The sequence below is a fragment of the Macadamia integrifolia genome, chromosome 14, assembly GCF_013358625.1.
Source record: "Macadamia integrifolia cultivar HAES 741 chromosome 14, SCU_Mint_v3, whole genome shotgun sequence".
Classification (NCBI taxonomy): domain Eukaryota; kingdom Viridiplantae; phylum Streptophyta; class Magnoliopsida; order Proteales; family Proteaceae; genus Macadamia; species Macadamia integrifolia.
In genome coordinates, this window is record NC_056570.1 from 23,711,450 (window position 1) to 23,732,841 (window position 21,392).

Below are 21,392 nucleotides of genomic sequence, written 5' to 3' on the forward strand. Positions count from 1 at the left end.
TAATGATACCTATAGCTGCCGATGCTCTTTGATACTAATCCGATCCAGTATCAATAAAGATCGATACCAAGAACTGAATCCATGACTATGGAGACTTGAGGCTACAATAGGAAGCAAAATAAAATGTGGGGAGAGAGAAAGTTATAGGTCATGTACCCACAACGCCAACGCTACCCTTAGGAGTAGCGTGCACAGGCATCCAACCACGGGCAGGAATCTTTTCATTTGTCTAAGCGACGCCGGCGTAGAGAGCACAACCAGTAATGTGACAATAATCCCTAACCGATATTTCTGTGTCCAAATAGCAGCCCATAACCGGTCTAACCAAAACACCCAGACTGTTAGATTCTAATTAAACCTTCCTAGTTCCTACCGTTACACACAAGTTAGAAACAACTCGCCTAGTTCCTACCGTTACAAATTAGAAACAACTCGCACCCCACAGAAGACCGCGTGCGTAATACACCCCATTAACATTTTAGCCCCATCCACCCCTAGTTCTCAACTGCTCATAATTTTGCAAATTAGGGCATCCATGCGAAAAGAACAAAAATCGGAGCAAATATGTAAAGGGAAAAAAAAAAAACTTCGAATTAATTTGCTATATCATTATCACAAGAAATCTGAGAGATTCACATTTCATTCTGCAACTAACCCATAAAGGAAAATCAAACAGAAGCAGAGAAAGACATCCAGATGAACCCATAGCCCCAATTCCTACATCGATATCTAAACTACAAGAACAATTTACACAAACTAGAAGAAACCCTAATTTCAATAATAAACCTAACCCCCAAAACCATACAGAGTCCTGCCTTGCCTCTTGAGAGCATAAACAACATCCATGGCTGTCACGGTCTTCCTCCGAGCGTGCTCTGTGTAGGTAACCGCATCACGGATAACGTTCTCGAGGAAGATCTTGAGGACTCCACGGGTTTCTTCATAGATCAAGCCACTGATACGCTTGACACCTCCACGCCTCGCGAGACGACGAATAGCAGGCTTGGTGATACCCTGAATGTTATCTCTCAACACCTTACGATGCCTCTTAGCTCCTCCCTTCCCCAATCCCTTACCTCCCTTGCCTCTTCCTGACATTTTCTCTTGCTTCGGATGGAAAACCTCGAGAAACTACCTTTACCTCTGCCTCTCTTCTCCTCTCCTTCTGCAACCCGAAAATTTCTGACTTTATGGGCTTCGATGATCGGTATGGTTTGGTTTTCGATTTATATAGGTGCTTAAATGGTGAGGCTACCGTTGGATTAGTAAGCGATCCTTGTGTTTCTTTCCTTTTGAAGTTTTGGCCGCTGGATGAGAAATTCTTCAATTTAATTGGTTGAAATAAGAGATGTCGGATCGAGAAAATGAGGAGAACTTCGGGTGGAACTAAGAAATAAAGAAACACACAACTTTTTTAATTTTGTAAACAGAGAAACACAGAAACTTTTTCCTTTTTACTGTGAGAACACAAAAACTATACAAAGAGTATGCGGCATTAAAATCTTGCCACGTGTAACTATCATGGTTTTAAAACCGAAGCGGACCAGATCGGCCTGATAATATCGGTCTTGACCTTTTCAAACTCGATACATGGACACTATCCAAGGATAAAAATCATAATAAAAAACTGATTTTTATAAAAATCAGGGGTAAATCTATCCAAGATGATCTGATTCAAACAGATCCAGATAAGTATCGAAATCAAGGATTTAGGGGACGTATCAGTATTGGTATCGGTATCATCCGGATTGGATTGGATATTAAGGGTGTCAATTGGAAACCGAAACCGAATATCGAAACTAATATTGAGCCGAATTAATCAAACCAAACTGTCAAATTCGGTTTGAGTATATGGGTATGCTCTTCAGTTCGATTTTGATTTCAGATGTAAGAATCATCGGTTCGGACCGAAACCAAACCAAAAAAATGGAAAAAAAAACCTAGTACGGTAGTATCATTAAGACCCAAGTGAGATTTTTTTCAATATTCAATTTTAAAAATTCAATAGTGTTTTTTACAATTTATCATCACATATTTACATGCTAAGATAATTTTGGAGTTTATCAATGGTCATAAGACATATAACTTGAGTCTATTATGGCCTTTGATCCATCCTTGTCATGGATTCAAAAATTGAATCGTTTTCATAATCAAATTAAAAATGAAGTACAAAACCGAATTAAAATTGCATATCAAAACCGAATTGAAACGAAAACTAAACTGAGCCGAATTGAATCGGCTTGTATATAAATATGGAATCGAATTGGTTCTCAGTTCGGTTATGGTCCACCTTACCATCATTTGAGAACGAACCAAAAATCAAACTGATTGACACCTTTATCGGATATGTGGGTATCGGTTTATTTTACCCCTACTTTTTCTAAAAAATACTATTTTTACCATTTTACCCTTGAAACATCGATCCAGATCAATCAAGAATCAAAGATCAGTCTCAACCAATACCAATCCAATATTTTCGATACTTAAAACAATGATCGAAATAGCATCAGTCTTTACCAATCCCAATTTAGAACCTTGAGTGCTAGTGTATCAAATAGCAGCTCCAATCCCTTTGATTCGTATATGGACTAAGACTAGCTACAATTGAACCATCAGGCCACAATTTTTTATTTTTTTTTATTCGAGGTAAAGAACTACAAACTACAGCTGGATAGTACTGTTGTTAATACCATATCTATGGGTTAAAGCAGTGATAGCCACCTCTCTAACTGTACTAATGAGGTGGTCGTTTACATCCTTTACAAAAAACTTAGGTTTATACAAGAGATCATGTACATCCATACGGAGAGCAAAAGTGTTCCAAGGTCACACCAAAAAAATTGTTAGTACATAAATTTAACTACACCCTGCACCTTAGTCCAAATTTCTAGTAAGTCGCATCCATGCTTTGAACCTACTTTTATCCCTAGTTATTAAATTCTCCAAATTAAATATGAATAATTCGGTCGAATATAATTTTATCGAATTTTACGAATAATTTGGTCCAAATCTGAATCAAATAAAAAAAATCTGAAAATTCTTGAATTTTATAATTTTTTTTTAAATTCACTAATAATTCGACCAAACCAAATTTTATCCGAATTATAACCGAATTTTATCCCCTGTAAAAAAAATAAAAAAAACTTTATCTTGAATAAGTCAATAAGCCTTTAGAAAATAGTGTGATTATTATGCATTTACTATCCTAATGTTACTTTTTTCTTTTTTTTAACAAAAACTGACAAAACTCCATCCTATTATACGCCACAGTGCGCGTATGCCCCGGGTACGAGCCGCGAACTCCATGCTACGATACGCCCATAGGGTTGTCGGAGAAGGCCCACCGTGAGTACTCAGAAAAATAAAGCATGCCGACTATCGGCTCTCAACATAAAAGTAAATGACAGAAAAGTAAAGGTGCTGACTTCAGCAGTTTAAAAGCAGTACGATTGGCCCTCTTGAATATACCACTGAGGTTACCGACTGTCCTAATGACCAGCCGGGCGTATGTCTAACCGCCACAGTGACCCAACAACCGCGACCACTGCTTCCCCCCAAGTGATAACCCAACACCTCAATCCCTGTTGGGAAAGATTGTAGCACAGAGAATGAAAATCCTAAACCGCATGCTCCTATATGACAAAGTACGATTGCATAGTGCCACCACGTTCCATACCACGGGCCACCAATGCACTCGTTTTCAAGCCGACTACGGCGTCTAGTCTAATAATGCATCATGCACAGTAATCCAATCATTCTTCACATAAGCACATCAATCATTTAACATTGAGAATGTAAAACACAACACACATATCGTAATCATTTGTTTATAATGCACAAGCAATTGCGTGCGAATGGCATATGATGATGACTAATCTATACATAATTTACATGATGACATGGCTAGTCTAGATACAATTGAATGATGCAAAACAAGCCTTAAAATAAAGTCAAATGTCCTCTTCCCACTTACTTGTTGGGTACAAAAGCTCATGTTCGGTACGGGTGAGATCCGGCGTGAGAAATGTAAATTCTAGTGGAACCTATCATAAGCGAATGGGGTTAGCATTTCACCACCTTAGGGTCAAAACTAATAAGATTTGATGTTTAAATCATGTTTAAAATCATAAAATATGGTTGTCTGACCGTTTTGGGCCCATTCGGGCTTAAAATTCTGACTGGGGGCCAGCAATCGATCTTCACAGGTGGGCCGAAATAGCCCACCGGTTGAACCGGTGGGCCCTTTAGGCGGGCAGCTTTGCCCGTCGGTCCCCACCCACCGATGGGGACAGAGGGGCTGCCCCCTCAGGTGGGCGGCTTCCCCCGTCGGTCTTCGCCCACCTGTGGGGGCAAAAATCTGCTTTCTTCCTTGAAATGTTCCTCAACCTTGGAGAAACCAAATGGGGCTATTTCAATCACATTTTCCACACATCTAAGGTCTTATAAGATGATTCTAACCTAGATCTAAGTTAGATTTAAAGATTGAAAAGCCATCTTACCTTCTTTGCTCAAAAACTCTTCCAAAACCTCATAATCACCTCTTAACTCAAGAAATCACCAATGCTTCTCAAATCTTATAAACACTTCTTTAAACCTTCAAAATCAACACATAAACTATCTATTAAACCTTAGATTCATCTTCTCAAGTGGGATTAACAAGATCTCAATGAACTCAACCCAAATCAAGGGGTTCACTTGGGGTTTGGTGAAAATTTAATAAGAATAGCCTTCGCTCACCTCAAATCGTAGGCCTTATGTTGATGATCACTTTTCCGGTGTTAGAATGAAAAGATCAAACCTCGACATCGCTTAAAATCATTTCTTCCTCCTCTTTCTTTCCCTTTCTTCTTCTTCGTTCTCTTTTCTTCCTTTCTTTGTCTCTCTCCTCTTTACTCTTCTCACCAACTCTTTAATGCATTAAATGGGAAAAAGAGAGACACAATAAGTACTATTTATACTTAGAGAATATATAGTAACCACATGGGTGGGTCACTTAGGTGGGTGGATTTGCCCGCCTGTGACTGCCCACCTATTGGTCGAAACTTAGCCAACAATTGAGATTTCAATGGAATTCGACTCTCGATATGTATCTCACTCTCGGCACAAGGTATATTATACGTATACACTTTAGGATACGGTTACATACCAGCATTACCCGTACATGGCCTTATGATACGTGCATGTACATGGCTTGGGTACACCCATCTCCTCTGGCATTGACTCGGACTTGTCTGGCCAACCTATGTTCAAAGTCACCCTTGCCATCATGGTCCATAAGGAACCTGCCTTAACCCTCTCTGGTTCAGGTCCTGCATGGTTAAACCGGGTCAACCGTGTAATTAAACTAGGTTATAAAAGTAGGGTATCACATTTACCCCCCCCCTTTTTTGAAAATTTCATCCTCAAAATTGCCGTACCTGGTTGTTCAAAAAGATAAGGGTACTTAGCTTGGATTTCATCCTCTTTCTCCCAAGATACTTCTTCAAGTGAATGATTAGCCCATCGCACCTTTACGAAGGAAATGGAGCAGTTGCAAAGGGTTTTCACTTTTCGGTCCAAGATTTCAGCTGGCTTTTCTCTATAGGTCATATCAGCTTCTAGATATTATGGTTCCACAGGTAATAAATGCGATGGATCGTGAACGTACCACTTCAGCATGGATACATGGAATACATTATGAACATTTTTGAGCGAAGGTGGAAGGGCAAGCATGTAGGCTACTGAGCCAACCCGAGTTAAAATCTCAAATGGACCAATGTATCTCGGGCTCAACTTACCCTTTCTATGGAACCTATGCAACCCTTTAGTAGGAGAAATCTTGAGAAACACCTTTTCTTCTGCTTGAAACTCAATGTCTTTCCTGCGGGTGTTTGCATAACTCTTTTGATGTGACTGAGCTGCCTTAATCCTTTCTCGAATAACATCGACCTTGTCACATGTCATTTATATCATTTTGGGTCCTAACATTCGGCGTTCGCCTACCTTATTCCAATACAGAGGAGTTCTACGCTTCCAACCATATAATGCCTTATATGGAGCCATCCCAATTGTAACTTGGTAACTGTTGTTATAGGCAAACTCCATAAGGAGTATATATTCTTCCCAACTACCACACATTTCCATTGCACATGCCCTAAGCATGTCTTTTAATATATGTATGGTTCGCTCTGACTGACCATCAGTCTGTGGGTGGAAAGTAGTATTCAAGTTCAATTGTGATCCCAAAGCATGCTGGAAACTTTTCCAAAATCTGGAAGTGAACCTTGGGTCCCTATCTGACACAATGCTCACTGCCATTCCATGCAAGTGCACTATATTATCCATATAAAGTTGTGCTAACTTGGACATAGAGAATTTGGTCTTGATGGGAATGAAATGAGCAGTCTTAGTAAACTGATCAACTATCACCCAAATCGCATCCATCCCCTTAGGTGTGCATGGTAGTCCGGTGACAAAGTCCATCATAATTCTATCCCACTTCCAGTCTGGTACTGAGAGTGGCTGAAGAGTACCATAAGGTTGATGCCTCTCAGCTTTTACTTTTTGACATGTAAGACAAGTCGCCACATATAGGGCTATTGTGATTCTCATGCTTGGTCACCAGTAGTTTTGTTTAAGGTCCTTGTACATCTTTGTACTTCTTAGATGGAGTGAGTACTCAGAGCTATGTGCTTCCTGCACTATCTTGTTTTGTATCTCCAAATCATCGGGCACACACAACCTACCTCGAAATAATAATGCCCTATCACTGGCTAAAGGAAAATCAGGGTCGTTCATTGTTTGCTCTTGAATCTTAATTCTGATCTGTTGCAACTCAGGATCCAAAGGTTGTTTCATTATCACCTCTTGCCTAATAGACGGATGCACCTGTAGACCAGCCAGGGATACAGTTAACCATAATGCTTTTCTAGTTGATGTTCAAGCTCTAAGGTTGCTCCTTCATATAAGAGGGTTCCATCCATTAGCTTCGACTCTTGTACGAGCTGTGGGCAGACTGCTAAGTGTGAGAGTGACACAATCTGTGCCTTCCAACTCAACGCATCTGCCACTATAATAGCCTTGCCAGGATGATATTGAATGTCACAGTCATAATCTTTCATGAGCTCGAGTCGTCTCCTCTGCCTCATATTCAAATATCTTTGGGTGAAAAAGTACTTAAGGCTTTTGTGATCACTATATATCTCGCACTTCTCCCCATACAAATAATGTAACCAAATCTTTAGGGCAAAAATGACTGCGGCTAGTTCCAAGTCATGAATGGGGTAGTTCTTCTCATACTCCTTTAGTTGTCGAGATGCATATGCTATTACCTTACCGCGTTGCATGAGAACACAACCCAAGTCGACCTTAGAAGCATCAGTGTAGACTGTCATTCCACCTGTGCTTTCAGGGATGGTCAACACAGGGGCTGACACTAACCTTCTCTTCAATTCCTGAAAACTCTTCTCACATTCCTCTGTCCATTCAAATTTTACCCCCTTTTTGGTTAACTTGGTCATTGGTGCTGAGATCCGAGCGAAATTCTTAATGAAGCACCAGTAGTACCCAGCTAAACCCAAGAAACTTCTAATTTCTGTAACGTTCTTGGGGTTTTCCCATTCTACTACTGCTTTTACCTTATCAAGAACCACCATGATTCCATCCTTCGACACTACGTGTCCCAGGAATCTAACTTGCTTAAGCCAAAACTCACACTTACTGTATTTGACAAACAATTGTTGTTCTCTCAGCCTTTGTAATACCATCCTCAGGTGTTGAGTATGCTCCTCTTCCGTCTTAGAGTAGATCAAGATGTCATCAATAAAAATAATTACCCATTTATCCAGGACATCGTGAAATACTCGATTTATTAAATCCATGAATGCCTCCGGTGCATTGGTTAATCTAAAAGATAACACTAGGAACTCATAGTGACCATACCGAGTCCTGAAAGCTGTCTTGGGTATGTCACCGCTCTTTATCTTGAGCTGATAATAGCCTGACCTAAGGTCTATATTTGAAAATACCTTTGCACCTTGTAGTTGGTCAAACAAATCATCAATGCGTGGTAATGGATACCGGTTCTTAATGGTTAGCTTATTCAATTCCCGATAATCGATGCACATACGCAAGCTGCCATCCTTCTTCTTGACAAACAATACTGGGGCACCCCAAGGTGAAACACTTGGGAGAATAAACCCCTTCTCCAATAATTCTTGCAACTGCATCTGTAACTCCCTCAATTCGGCTGGTGCCATCTTGTATGAAGCTTTAAATAGTGGAGCTGCTCTAAGAATCAAGTCTACGGCAAATTCCAACTCTCTATCAGGCGATAGCTGCATCAGATCATCTGGAAAGACGTCGGGAAATTCTTTAACCACCTCTACCTCTTTTAGAGGTGTAACCTTTGCATCAACATCAAGTACCAATGCTACGTAACCCTGACATCTACTTTCCAACAACTTTATTGCTTGAAGAGCGGAGATAAGGACCTTTCTAGCTCGTTTCATTTTATCAGCTTGGTATACCAATTCCTTCCCTTCATCATTTGTCACCCTAATTAATTTTTTGGCACACATCACATTTGCTTGATGGGCCGACAACCAATCCATGCCCATTATAACGTCAAAATTCTGCATGTTGAATTTGATGAGTTGTGCATCCAATTTCTTTCCACTGATTTCAATTAGGCATGGCCCGTACACCTCCTTCAACTATGTAACTTTTCCTGTAGGCATACTAACAATCATCTCATGATCTAGTGTTTTGGGCGACATACCAAGTTCTCAGTAAATCTCTTAGATATGAACGAATGTGTAGCTCCTGAATCAAACAAGACAGGCTGGTATACCCGATATATGTAGAACACCTAGTGCAACAATGCATATAAGTACAACAGGTCATCAACATTTAGCATAAGGAAAATCTTAAATTAAAATATACCTGTTACCACTTTCGTGCTGGCCTCAGCTTCCTCAGCTGATAAGGGATACATTCTTCCTTGCGGTTGATTCCCCCGAGTTAGGGGAGGTCTGTACACAGAGGGCTGATTGGATGGTAAGGTTGGTCTGACTCGACAGTCTTTAGAAAAATGCCCATAACAGTGGCAATTAAAGCAACAGATCTGTGATGCCAAAACTGGGGCAGGGCCCCTTTGCACTTGACCTGATGCAGGGACGGGGTGGCCTTGTGACTGTAGGCACCGTACTAGTGTTTAGGCGAAAAGATATAGAGCCTGATCCACCAGTTGGTCGAGGAAGGTAGCCAGATGGCCTATAGGGTTGTATATATGTAGGCCCAGAACTATACGACCCATGGTATACCTTGGATGTGTTGCCCATGTCCGAAAATGGATTAGTCCTCTTCCACAATCCAGGTGTGAGGGACTGTTCTCCATTTTGCTTATCTTCCATGGTCTTAGCTTTTTGCACAATCTGGCCATAATCTATCAAATCTAAGTCCTCGAGCACTGACCCAATAGATGCCTTTAATCCCTTCAGAAACCTTATAGCCTTTTCCTCTGCTAACCTCATATGCCTAAGGGCAAAATGGAACAAGCTTTCAAACTGTTGCTGATACTCAAGGATAGTCTTATTTCCTTGAGTCAAGGCCATGAATTCCGTCTCTTTACGGTCTTTGAAGCTACGAGGGTAATTGTTTGCTAAAAACAACTCCTTAAACTGCTCTTATGTGGGTTTCGGATGTGTGGCCAACAATATAGGCTTAGAGGCTTGCCACCAAGAGTTAGCTTCATTCTTGAGTTGTAGCCCTGCACAAATAAGCTTATGTGCCTCAGTGCACTCAATTATCTCAAATATCTTTTCCAGCTCTTGGATCCACTGGTCCGGCTCTAAAGGATCACTCCCCACCTTAGAGAATACAGGTGGCAAGTTCCTCTTGAAAGATTCCACTACCCTTGTCGTATTATTCATCGAAAGGTAATTGGGTGCATATGCCAGATAGTAAGGGTACGGAGGGGGCACCATATATGGAGGAGTGCTGAATGGCGGAATTGGAGGTGTACCTCTAGCTTGTGGTCCCACACCAGACCCTACAGGTGGGTCTTGTGGAGTAATTATCCGAGGATGTTGACCGGATTGAGGAAGGTCTAACTGTTGTTGTATAGCAACCATAAATGCCTGCTGCTGCTGGAGCATTTGTTACTGGAAGGCTTACTGTGACTGCTGAACTATGGTCGTAACATCACTCGGGGTGATGACAGGTGGAGGATCCGGAAGTGTGGTCAAAGGTGGTTTCCCTTTGTGCCACACCCTGGTCAATGGTTTCTTAAGGTTGTGGAAGTGGGGTTTGCCCCACAGAACGAGACCTTCGAGGATTTGGTGGTCGACCGATAGGACAAGGACCACGTGAGGTACCTCATGCATTGCTACCGGATCTAGTACGTACCATTGTGCCCTTGCACCTGGAACATATCATACACAAAACATTGGTTAAATACCTTAGAATTTACATAAGCACATAATCATATGCCAACACACGGGGTATTGTAGTGTATGATGTCTTGCATTTAGCCACAGCTTAGCCCCAAAAGTACTGTGCTACCGCTTTGACAAGTAGGACGATGGTCCCGCTCAATTTTTTTTTCATTATTATATATATTATTATTACTTTTTTTTCTCCCAACTAGCGGGCAACCACCGGCTGGCAGCTCGGGTCGGGCCAGTCTGTCCAACCCGAGGCAGAAAAATAGAGGGGCTTTTAAGCCTCTTTCACCCTCATTCCTCCCATCTTCCACCTTGGCTCAGCTCAGGCGATTTTGGAGGGTTTCTTGGCACATCCACTCGTGATTTCACTCAACGATTCCACGGATTTTGGAAGATCCAAGTGCCTTTCACTCTCAAGTAAGCCTCTTCTCCATTTCTCTTCTTAGAACATATATTTTGGGTGTTGAATCCATTTATACTTCCCAAAACTTGATTTTTTTCATGTTTCTTTCCATAGAATAATCATTCCATGAGAATATGATGCTTCCTTTATGACTCATTCATAGTTTTGGGCTTTACTAATCTATGAGAGAAAATCCCAAATCGTGCCCTAATTTCTCCAATTTGGGGTTTTCTTCTATCTCTACCCTTTTTCTCCCCAACTAACAACTCAAATGGCATTTCTTATCCTTGATTTGCACTTACATTGTTGGAAAGACCATGGAAGCTTGTATATGCTTGCAATCCCATCTCTTTTCCATGAAAATCCATCTCTTTTGTGTTAGGTTTCTTGAAAAAATTTCTGAGGTTTCTATGATTCTCTTCACTTCATTCCATACTTGTGAACAACTTTGAATCTCTCTCATTCCTTACACCTCAGTGTTATAATAAAAATTTCTTTGCATATTCTTGATTGTGTAATGATAGGCATTACTATCATTGACATGTAAGCTTCGAGTTCTACACTTTTATGGGATTTTCATTCTCTTTGATTGAACTTGCACATTGAAATTGGGGCTTTCCATTATTTGACACCAATTACCCCATTTGAGGAAATTCTTATGAGACTTTCCATCACTTCTCACTTGCCATGCTTTATACTCCTTTGTTATTTTTCTATTTTACAACATGCTAGTGGATGCAATGTTTGGGGATTTCCTCCTATTCATTTTTCTATGGCATAACCACTCCTCTTTTTATAATGATCCACATTATGTATTTAGGTGCATTTACATATGTTTGTTCACCCTCCTGTTTACTTCCTTTATCATGCAAAAATTTTACTTATCACTATCTCTTCTTTTTTCTTACTAGGATGTCTTCTCGTAAGGGCAAGGAACCCGCATCCTCTTCCAATAGGCGTAGTGCCACAACTTCAAAATGGAAGGGTGTAGGGAAAAAAATTGCTCTTTAGAGGGGAAAAAATTATTAAACAAGTAAAAATAAATTAAAACATCTAAAATCAGATCTAGATATTAATTAAGAAACAACCATGTCATGAAATCTCAGAACAATGAATCCATGCCCCTTCCTTCTCTCTCTCTCTCTCTCTCTCTCTCTCTCTCTCTCTCTGTGAATGTANACTCAATGTCTTTCCTGCGGGTGTCTGCATAACTCTTTTGATGTGACTGAGCTGCCTTAATCCTTTCTCGAATAACATCGACCTTATCACGTGTCATCTATATCATTTTGGGTCCTAACATTCGGCGTTCGCCTACCTTATTCTAATACAGAGGAATTCTACACTTCCAACCATATAATGCCTTATATGGAGCCATCTCAATTGTAACTTGGTAACTATTGTTATAGGCAAACTCCATAAGGGGTATATATTCTTCCCAACTACCACAAATTTCCATTGCACATGCCCTGAGCATGTCTTTTAATATATGTATGGTTCGCTCTGACTGACCATCAGTCTGTGGGTGGAAAGTAGTACTCAAGTTCAATTGTGATCCCAAAGCATGCTGGAAACTTTTCCAAAATCTGGAAGTGAACCTTGGGTCCCTATCTGACACAATGCTTACTGGCACTCCATGCAAGTGCACTATATTATCCATATAAAGTTGTGCTAACTTGGCCATAGAGAATTTGGTCTTGATGGGAATGAAATGAGCAGTCTTAGTAAATTGATCAACTATCACCCAAATCACATCCATCCCCTTAGGTGTGCATGGTAGTCCGGTGACAAAGTCCATCGTAATTCTATCCCACTTCTAGTCTGGTACTGAGAGTGGCTGAAGAGTACCATAAGGTTGATACCTCTCATCTTTTACTTTTTGACATGTAAGACAAGTCACCACATATAGGGCTATTGTGATTCTCATGCTTGGCCACCAGTAGTTTTGTTTAAGGTCCTTGTACATCTTTGTACTTCCTAGATGGAGTGAGTACTCGGAGCTATGTGCTTCCTGCACTATCTTGTGTTGTATCTCCAAATCATCGGACACACACAACCTACCTCGAAATAATAATGCCCCGTCACTGGCTAAAGGAAAATCAGGGTCGTTCATTGTTTGCTCTTGAATCTTAATTCTGATCTATTGCAACTCAGGATCCAAAGGTTGTTTCATTATCACCTCTTGCCTAATAGATGGATGCACCTGTAGACCTGCCAGGGATACAGTTAACCATAATGCTTTTCTAGTTGATGTTCAAGCTCTAAGGTTGCTCCTTCATATAAGAGGGTTCCATCCATTAGCTTCGCCTCTTGTACGAGTTGTGGGCAGACTGCTAAGTGTGAGAGTGACACAATCTGTGCCTTCCAACTCAACGCATCTGCCACTACATTAGCCTTAACCATAATGCTTTTCTAGTTGATGTTCAAGCTCTAAGGTTGCTCCTTCATATAAGAGGGTTCCATCCATTAGCTTCGCCTCTTGTACGAGTTGTGGGCAGACTGCTAAGTGTGAGAGTGACACAATCTGTGCCTTCCAACTCAACGCATCTGCCACTACATTAGCCTTGCCAGGATGATATTGAATGTCACAGTCATAATCTTTCATGAGCTCGAGTCGTCTCCTCTACCTCATATTCAAATATCTTTGGGTGAAAAAGTACTTAAGGCTTTTGTGATCACTATATATCTCGCACTACTCCCCATACAAATAATGTCACAAAATCTTTAGGGCAAAAATGACTGCAGCTAGTTCCAAGTCATGAGTGGGGTAGTTCTTCTCATATTCCTTTAGTTGTCGGGATGCATATGCTATTACCTTACCGCGTTGCATGAGAACACAACCCAAGCCGACCTTAGAAGCGTCAGTGTAGACTGTCATTCCACCTGTGCTTTCAGGGATGGTCAACACAGGGGCTGACACTAACCTTCTCTTCAATTCCCGAAAACTCTTCTCACATTCCTCTGTCCATTCAAATTTTACCCCCTTTTTGGTTAACTTGGTCATTGGTGCTGAGATCCGAGCGAAATTCTCAATGAAGCGCCGGTAGTACCCAACTAAACCCAAGAAACTTCTAATTTCTGTAACGTTCTTGGGGCTTTCCCATTCTACTACTGCTTTTACCTTATTAGGATCCACCTTGATTCCATCCTTCGACACTACATGTCCCAGGAATCCAACTTGCTTAAGCCAAAACTCACACTTACTGTATTTGACAAACAATTGTTGTTCTCTCAGCCTTTGTAATACCATCCTCAGGTGTTGAGTATGCTCCTCTTCCGTCTTAGAGTAGATCAAGATGTCATCAATAAAAATAATTACCCATTTATCCAGGACATCGTGAAATACTCGATTTATTAAATCCATGAATACCGCCGGTGCATTGGTTAATCCAAAAGATAACACTAGGAACTCATAATGACCATACCGAGTCCTGAAAGCTGTCTTGGGTATGTCACCGCTCTTTATCTTGAGCTGATAATAGCCTGACCTAAGGTCTATATTTGAAAATACCTTTGCACCTTGTAGTTGGTCAAACAAATCATCAATGCGTGGTAATGGATACCGGTTCTTAATGGTTAGCTTATTCAATTCTCGATAATCGATGCACATACGCAAGCTGCCATCCTTCTTCTTGACAAACAATACTGGGGCACCCCAAGGTGAAACACTTGGGAGAATAAACCCCTTCTCCAATAATTCTTGCAACTGCATCTGTAACTCCCTCAATTCGGCTGGTGCCATCTTGTATGAAGCTTTAAACAGTGGAGCTGCTCTAGGAATCAAGTCTACGGCAAATTCCAACTCTCTATCAGGCGATAGCTGCATCAGATCATCTGGAAAGACGTCGAGAAATTCTTTAACCACCTCTACCTCTTCTAGAGGTGTAACCTTTGCATCAACATCAAGTACCAATACTACGTAACCCTGACATTTACTTTCCAACAACTTTATTGCTTGAAGAGCGGAGATAAGGACCTTTCTAGCCCGTTTCATTTTATCAGCTTGGTATACCAATTCCTTCCCTTCATCATTTGTCACCCTAATTAATTTTTTGGCACACATCACATTTGCTTGATGGGCCGACAACCAATCCATGCCCAGTATAACGTCAAAATTCTGCATGTTGAATTTGATGGGTTGTGCATCCAATTTCTTTCCACTGATTTCAATTGGGCATGGCCCATACACCTCCTTCAACTATGTAACTTTTCCTGTAGGCATACTAACAATCATCTCATGATCTAGTGTTTTGGGCGACATACCAAGTTTCTCAGCAAATCTCTTAGATATGAACGAATGTGTAGCTTCTGAATCAAACAAGACAGGCTAGTATACCCGATATATGTAGAACACCTAGTGCAACATTGCATATAAGTACAACAGGTCATCAACATTTAGCATAAGGAAAATCTTAAATTAAAATGTACCTGTTACCACTTCTGTGCTGGCCTCAGCTTCCTCAGCTGATAAGGGATACATTCTTCCTTGCGGTTGATTCCCCCGAGTTAGGGGAGGTCTGTACACAGAGGGCTGACTGGATGGTAAGGTTGGTCTGACTCGACAGTCTTTAGCAAAATGCCCATAACAGTGGCAATTAAAGCAATAGATCTGTGACGCCAAAACTGGGGCAGGGCCCCTTTGCACTTGACCTGATGCAGATGGGGGACGGGGTGGCCTTGTGACTGTAGGCACCGTACTAGTGTTTAGGCGAAAAGATGTAGAGCCTGAGCCACCAGTTGGTCGAGGAAGGTAGCCAGATGGCCTATAGGGTTGTATATATGTAGGCCCAGAACTATACGACCCATGGTATACCTTGGATGAGTTGCCCATGTCCGAAAATGGATTAGTCCTCTTCCACAATCCAGGTGTGAGGGACTGTTCTCCATTCTGCTTATCTTGCATGGTCTTAGCTTTTTGCACAATCTGGCCATAATCTATCAAATCTAAGTCCTCGAGCACTGACCTAATAGATGCCTTTAATCCCTTCAGAAACCTTGCAGCCTTTTCCTCCGCTGACCTCATATGCCTAAGGGCAAAATGGAACAAGCTTTCAAACTGTTGTTGATACTCAAGGATAGTCTTATTCCCTTGAGTCAAGGCCATGAATTCCATCTCTTTATGGTCTTTGAAGCTACGAGGGTAATTGTTTGCTAAAAACAACTCCTTGAACTGCTCCTATGTGGGTTTCGGATGTGCGGCTAACAATATAGGCTTAGAGGCTTGCCACCAAGAGTTAGCTTCATTCTTGAGTTGTAGCCCTGCACAAATAAGCTTATGTGCCTCAGTGCACTCAATTACCTCAAATATCTTTTTCAGCTCTTGGATCCACTGGTCCAGCTCTAGAGGATCACTCCCCACCTTAGAGAATACAGGTGGCAAGTTCCTCTTGAAAGATTCCACTACCCTTGTCGTATTATTCATCGAAGGGTAATTGGGTGCATATGCCAGATAGTAAGGGTACGGAGGGGGCACCATATATGGAGGAGTGCTGAATGGCAGAATTGGAGGTGTACCTCCAGCTTGTGGTCCCACACCAGACCCTACAGGTGGGTCTTGTGGAGTAATTATCCGAGGATGTTGACCAGATTGAGGAAGGTCTAACTGTTGCTGTATAGCAGCCATAAATGCCTACTGCTGCTGGAGCATTTGTTGCTGGAAGGCTTACTGTGACTGCTGAACTATGGTCGTAACATCACTCGGGGTGATGACAGGTGGAGGATCCGGAAGTGTGGTCAAAGGTGGTTCCCTTTGTGCCACACCCTGGTCAATGGTTTCTTAAGGTTGTGGAAGTGGGGTTTACCCCACAGAATGAGACCTTCGAGGATTTGGTGGTCGACCGATAGGATAAGGACCACGTGAGGTACCTCATGCATTGCTACCGGATCTAGTACGTACCATTGTGCCCTTGCACCTGGAACATATCATACACAAAACATTGGTTAAGTACCTTAGAATTTACATAAGCACATAATCATATGCCAACACACGGGGTATTGTAGTGTATGATGTCTTGCATTTAGCCACAGCTTAGCCCCAAAAGTACTGTGCTAGCGCTTCAACAAGTAGGATGATGGTCCCGCTCAATTTTTTTTTCATTATTATATATATTATTATTACTTTTTTTTCTCCCAACTAGCGGGCAACCACCGGCTGGCAGCTCGGGTCGGGCCAGTCTGTCCAACCCGAGGCAGAAAAATAGAGGGGCTTTTAAGCCTCTTTCACCCTCATTCCTCCCATCTTCCACCTTGGCTCAGCTCAGGCGATTTTAGAGGGTTTCTTGGCGCATCCACTCGCGATTTCACTCAACGATTCCACGGATTTTGGAAGATCCAAGTGCCTTTCACTCTCAAGTAAGCCTCTTCTCAATTTCTCTTCTTAGAACATATATTTTGGGTGTTGAATCCATTTATACTTCCCAAAACTTGATTTTTTTCATGTTTCTTTCCATAGAATAATCATTCCATGAGAATATGATGCTTCCTTTGTGACTCATTCATAGTTTTGGGCTTTACTACCCAATCTATGAGAGAAAATCCCAAATCGTGCCCTAATTTCTCCAATTTGGGGTTTTCTTCTATCTCTACCCTTTTTCTCCCTAACTAACAACTCAAATGGGATTTCTTATCCTTGATTTGCACTTACATTGTTGGAAAGACCATGGAAGCTTGTATATGCTTGCAATCCCATCTCTTTTCCATGAAAATCCATCTCTTTTGTGTTAGGTTTCTTGAAAAAATTTCTGAGGTTTCTATGATTCTCTTCACTTCATTCCATACTTGTGAATAACTTTGAATCTCTCTCATTCCTTACACCTCAGTGTCATAATAAAAATTTCTTTGCATATTCTTGATTGTATAATGATAGGCATTACTATCATTGACATGTAAGCTTCGAGTTCTACACTTTTATAGGATTTTCATTCTCTTTGATTGAACTTGCACATTGAAATTGGGGCTTTCCATCATTTGACACCAATTACCCCATTTGAGAAAATTCTTATGAGACTTTCCATCACTTCTCACTTGCCATGCTTTATACTCCTTTGTTACTTTTCTATTTTACAACATGCTAGTGGATGCAATGTTTGGGGATTTCCTCCTATTCATTTCTCTATGGCTTAACCACTCCTCTTTTTATAATGATCCACATTATGTATTTAGGTGCATTTACATATGCTTGTTCACCCTCCTGTTTACTTCCTTTGTCATGCAAAAATTTTACTTATCACTATCTCTTCTTTTTTCTTACTAGGATGTCTTCTCGCAAGGGCAAGGAACCCGCATCCTCTTCCAATAGGCGTAGAGCCACAACTTCAAAATGGAAGGGTGTAGGGACTAGTTCCCCAACCCTTTGCACAAGGCAACAAGGACATGCCCCCATAGATCCTCTAGACTATGATGAGGGACTCTTCTGGAGTTTGAGGGCGGAAATTAATTGGCAGACCTTTCTAAAGAAGCCTGTGATGATGGAGAAGACCGTGGTAACTTGTGATTTCAACAAGATTCAACTACAAGAGAGGTTTACTGCACTAGGTTGGCAGTCCATCCTTAACATTGACCGCCCATGCTATGAACACCTGGTTCGAAGATTTTACTGTAACTTGGAGATCTCTTACCAGTATGGGAAGTACTCAGTCACCAGCATGGTGAAGGGGGTGAATATTCGTTTGACTGTGGACACTCTTTCTAGTATTTAGATATTTCATCAGTTGGGCATCAATTCTATAGCCCCCCAAGGAGTAAGCCTGTGGCCCATCCTTAAGTTCGGAGATGCAGGACCACATTTACGAGACCATTAGTGGTAGCAAGGTGTATTCGGATTCCGAGATGACATTTCACTCGGAGGCTCATGTATTTGCTTGCTTGGTTCAGTTTAATTTGCTCCCTAAAGGAGATCATAGGAACCAAGTGGGCTTCATGACAGCCTACATAGCCTTTTGCATCTACAAGGCCTTAGAGGGAGGTGCCGAGCATTTATGCCTGCCCTACATTATACTTAAGACTATAGAGCATCATGCCACACATCTTGAGGATGGAGGTTTCCCATATGGTAGGACCCTCACCAAGGTTTTTGAGTTCTTTGGGGTGGATTTGAATGGTGAGGAGAGAAAGACCCTAGCGGACAAATTTAACAAGGAAAACCTACGTAGGATGGGTCTCCAAGCTCTTGTGGATGTACCTCAGAGGGCAAGAGCTCAAGGAAGCAGGGATAGGAGGAATGTCCACAGGGAGGATGTCCACATGGAGGAGGAGGAAAATAGTGAGGAGGATGAGTATTATGTTCCTCAATTCGAGGAGGAGGACTTTTTGGATGAGGAAATCCTCGAGCAGGAGCCTCTTGATTCGAGAGATGCTGATCCTAACTTTGCTAGGGCTGCAGACCCACAGTATAGGGCCCCACCACTTGAGAGTGGCTCATTTGACTTTGAGAGTATGATGACTAGTATGAGGGCCTTGAAAGATGGGCAAGATCAGCTTCTGAGAAGACTAGATGAGAGTGCTACTAGAGAGGAACATATCTTAGAAAGGCAGGCCACATTAGAGAATTCCTTCCTAAGATTGAGCGAGGATTTGGACACAACGACCAATGCTATTTCAGCGGATTTTACTAGACTCCGGAGGGATGTGCAACTAGTGAATTCAAGGTTTGATTACTACGACCGTCGGCTCAATGTTAGATCGAGGCCTAGGAGAGATAGAGTAGTCGAGCTAGACGATGACGAAGGTCTCTAAGAATTTAGCTTGCCTATCTTAATCAGCTTTTTACTTATCTCTATGTTGTTTATGTATTTATGGTGGACTATATTTTATTATTAATTTTTTTATACTTTTCTCTGTAATTGGACTTGCTATTATGGTGTTATAAGGTTGTTGGTGACTTGTGGTTAGTTTTGTCTACTAGATAAACTTATTGTAATTTGGTTGTAGCAACGTTAATTAGCCTTTATCGATTATACTTATTCGTATATATATGTTGTCTATCAGGTGCTTCTATTTGAAAATTTTGAAAAATCTTGTTTTAGCGTTGTTATGCTGCTAAAATTTTATCAAATTCGTACTCGATGGGTTATGAAATCAAATAACTAATCTTTTATTTATTCCAAGCAAACTTTCTCTCATGCATGCCATGAAATACAATAAATGAATGCAACCATTTTTTTTTCTGGCTTTTAATTCTTACAAGTGTTTTACATCTACCCACCCCACTTCCTATTATAGACTCTATGGGGTCTAAATGGTATGCTGTAAGCAGATAGAACATCATGCTCTGATACCACCGTTGTCACACCCCGTTCATATAGAACTGGACCGGTGATCGGGTTATCTCCGGTTAACCCAAACCTGCCAGGATCATCTGAAACAGTACCCCACCACAGCATACCCACATCTAAGATAAGTGTTCAAAAGTTCAGCGGAAGACTTAAATTACCTGTAAATATCCCCAATATATTTGATACCCAAATTGTAGTATATAGATAAGTACATGTGGGCCCGCAGGCATGATATTTACACAAAAGAATAACAATTTACGTATCAAGTACACAAAAAGGGGAGGTCATCAAAAGAATCAAAAAGCAAAATCCTATACGGTGTCATTACTGTGGCCCCACAGCACAGTCCTTGCACATGCAATTAGCATCGTGCTCATACTCCTCAAGGACCCACCAATCCTCATCAGGAAACTCAACAGTGGGGCCTGACTTGTGATCTTCAGGTGGATGAACTGTAAAATCATCTAAAAGAGGTGCGCACGTGGGATGAGCTCATTAGCTCAGTAAGTGAAAAGAAAAACCACACAACAATCATATCCATATGCACTATATGCTATACAATTCATTTTAAATCTTATCCACCTAAACAACATTTCTAAGTCATTGGTTTTGTGCTATTTACAACCACAGTGCGCGTATGCCCCGGGTACAAGCCACGAACTCCATCTCGCGATACGCCAATAAGATTATCGGAGAAGGCCCTCCGTGAGTACTCAGAAAAGTAAAGCATGTCAACTACCGGCTCTCAACATAAAAGTAAGTGACAAAAAAGTAAAGGTGCTGACTTCAACAATTTAAAAGCAGTACGATTGGCCCTCTTGAATATACCACTGAGATTGTCGACTGTCCTAATGACCAGTCAGGCATATGTCTAACCGCCATAGTGACCCAACAACCGCGACCATTCCTTCCCCCCAAGTGATAGCCTAAAACCTCAACCCTTGTTAGGAAGGGTCGTAACACAGGGAATGAAAATCCTAAACTGTATGCTCCTATATGACAAAGTACAATTGTATAGTGCCATCGTGTCCCATACCATGTGTCACACCCCGTTCACACTGAACCGGAGCGGTGATCGAGTTAACACCGGTTAACCCAAACCTGCCAGGATCATCAGATACTGTATTCCACCACAGCATACACACATTAACATAAGTTCATCAGATCAGCGGAAGACTAAGTTTTACCTGTGAATAAATCCCATATACTTGATACCCGAATTGTGATACAATAATTATATACATTTGGGCCCGAAGGCATGATATATACACAAAAAGAATATGATTCAAATACCAA

The 21,392-nt window shown here is 41.3% G+C and overlaps 1 protein-coding gene across 1 annotated transcript; it reads right to left on the reverse strand.

Moving 5' to 3' along the window:
* Positions 1 to 567: 567 nt before the first annotated feature.
* Positions 568 to 1,212, reverse strand: LOC122061136 (histone H4). Its single transcript, XM_042624335.1, has one exon. The coding sequence runs from the start codon at positions 1,096 to 1,098 to the stop codon at positions 787 to 789; it is 312 nt and encodes a 103-aa protein (XP_042480269.1). The 5' UTR covers positions 1,099 to 1,212; the 3' UTR covers positions 568 to 786.
* Between the last annotated feature and the right edge of the window lie 20,180 nt (positions 1,213 to 21,392).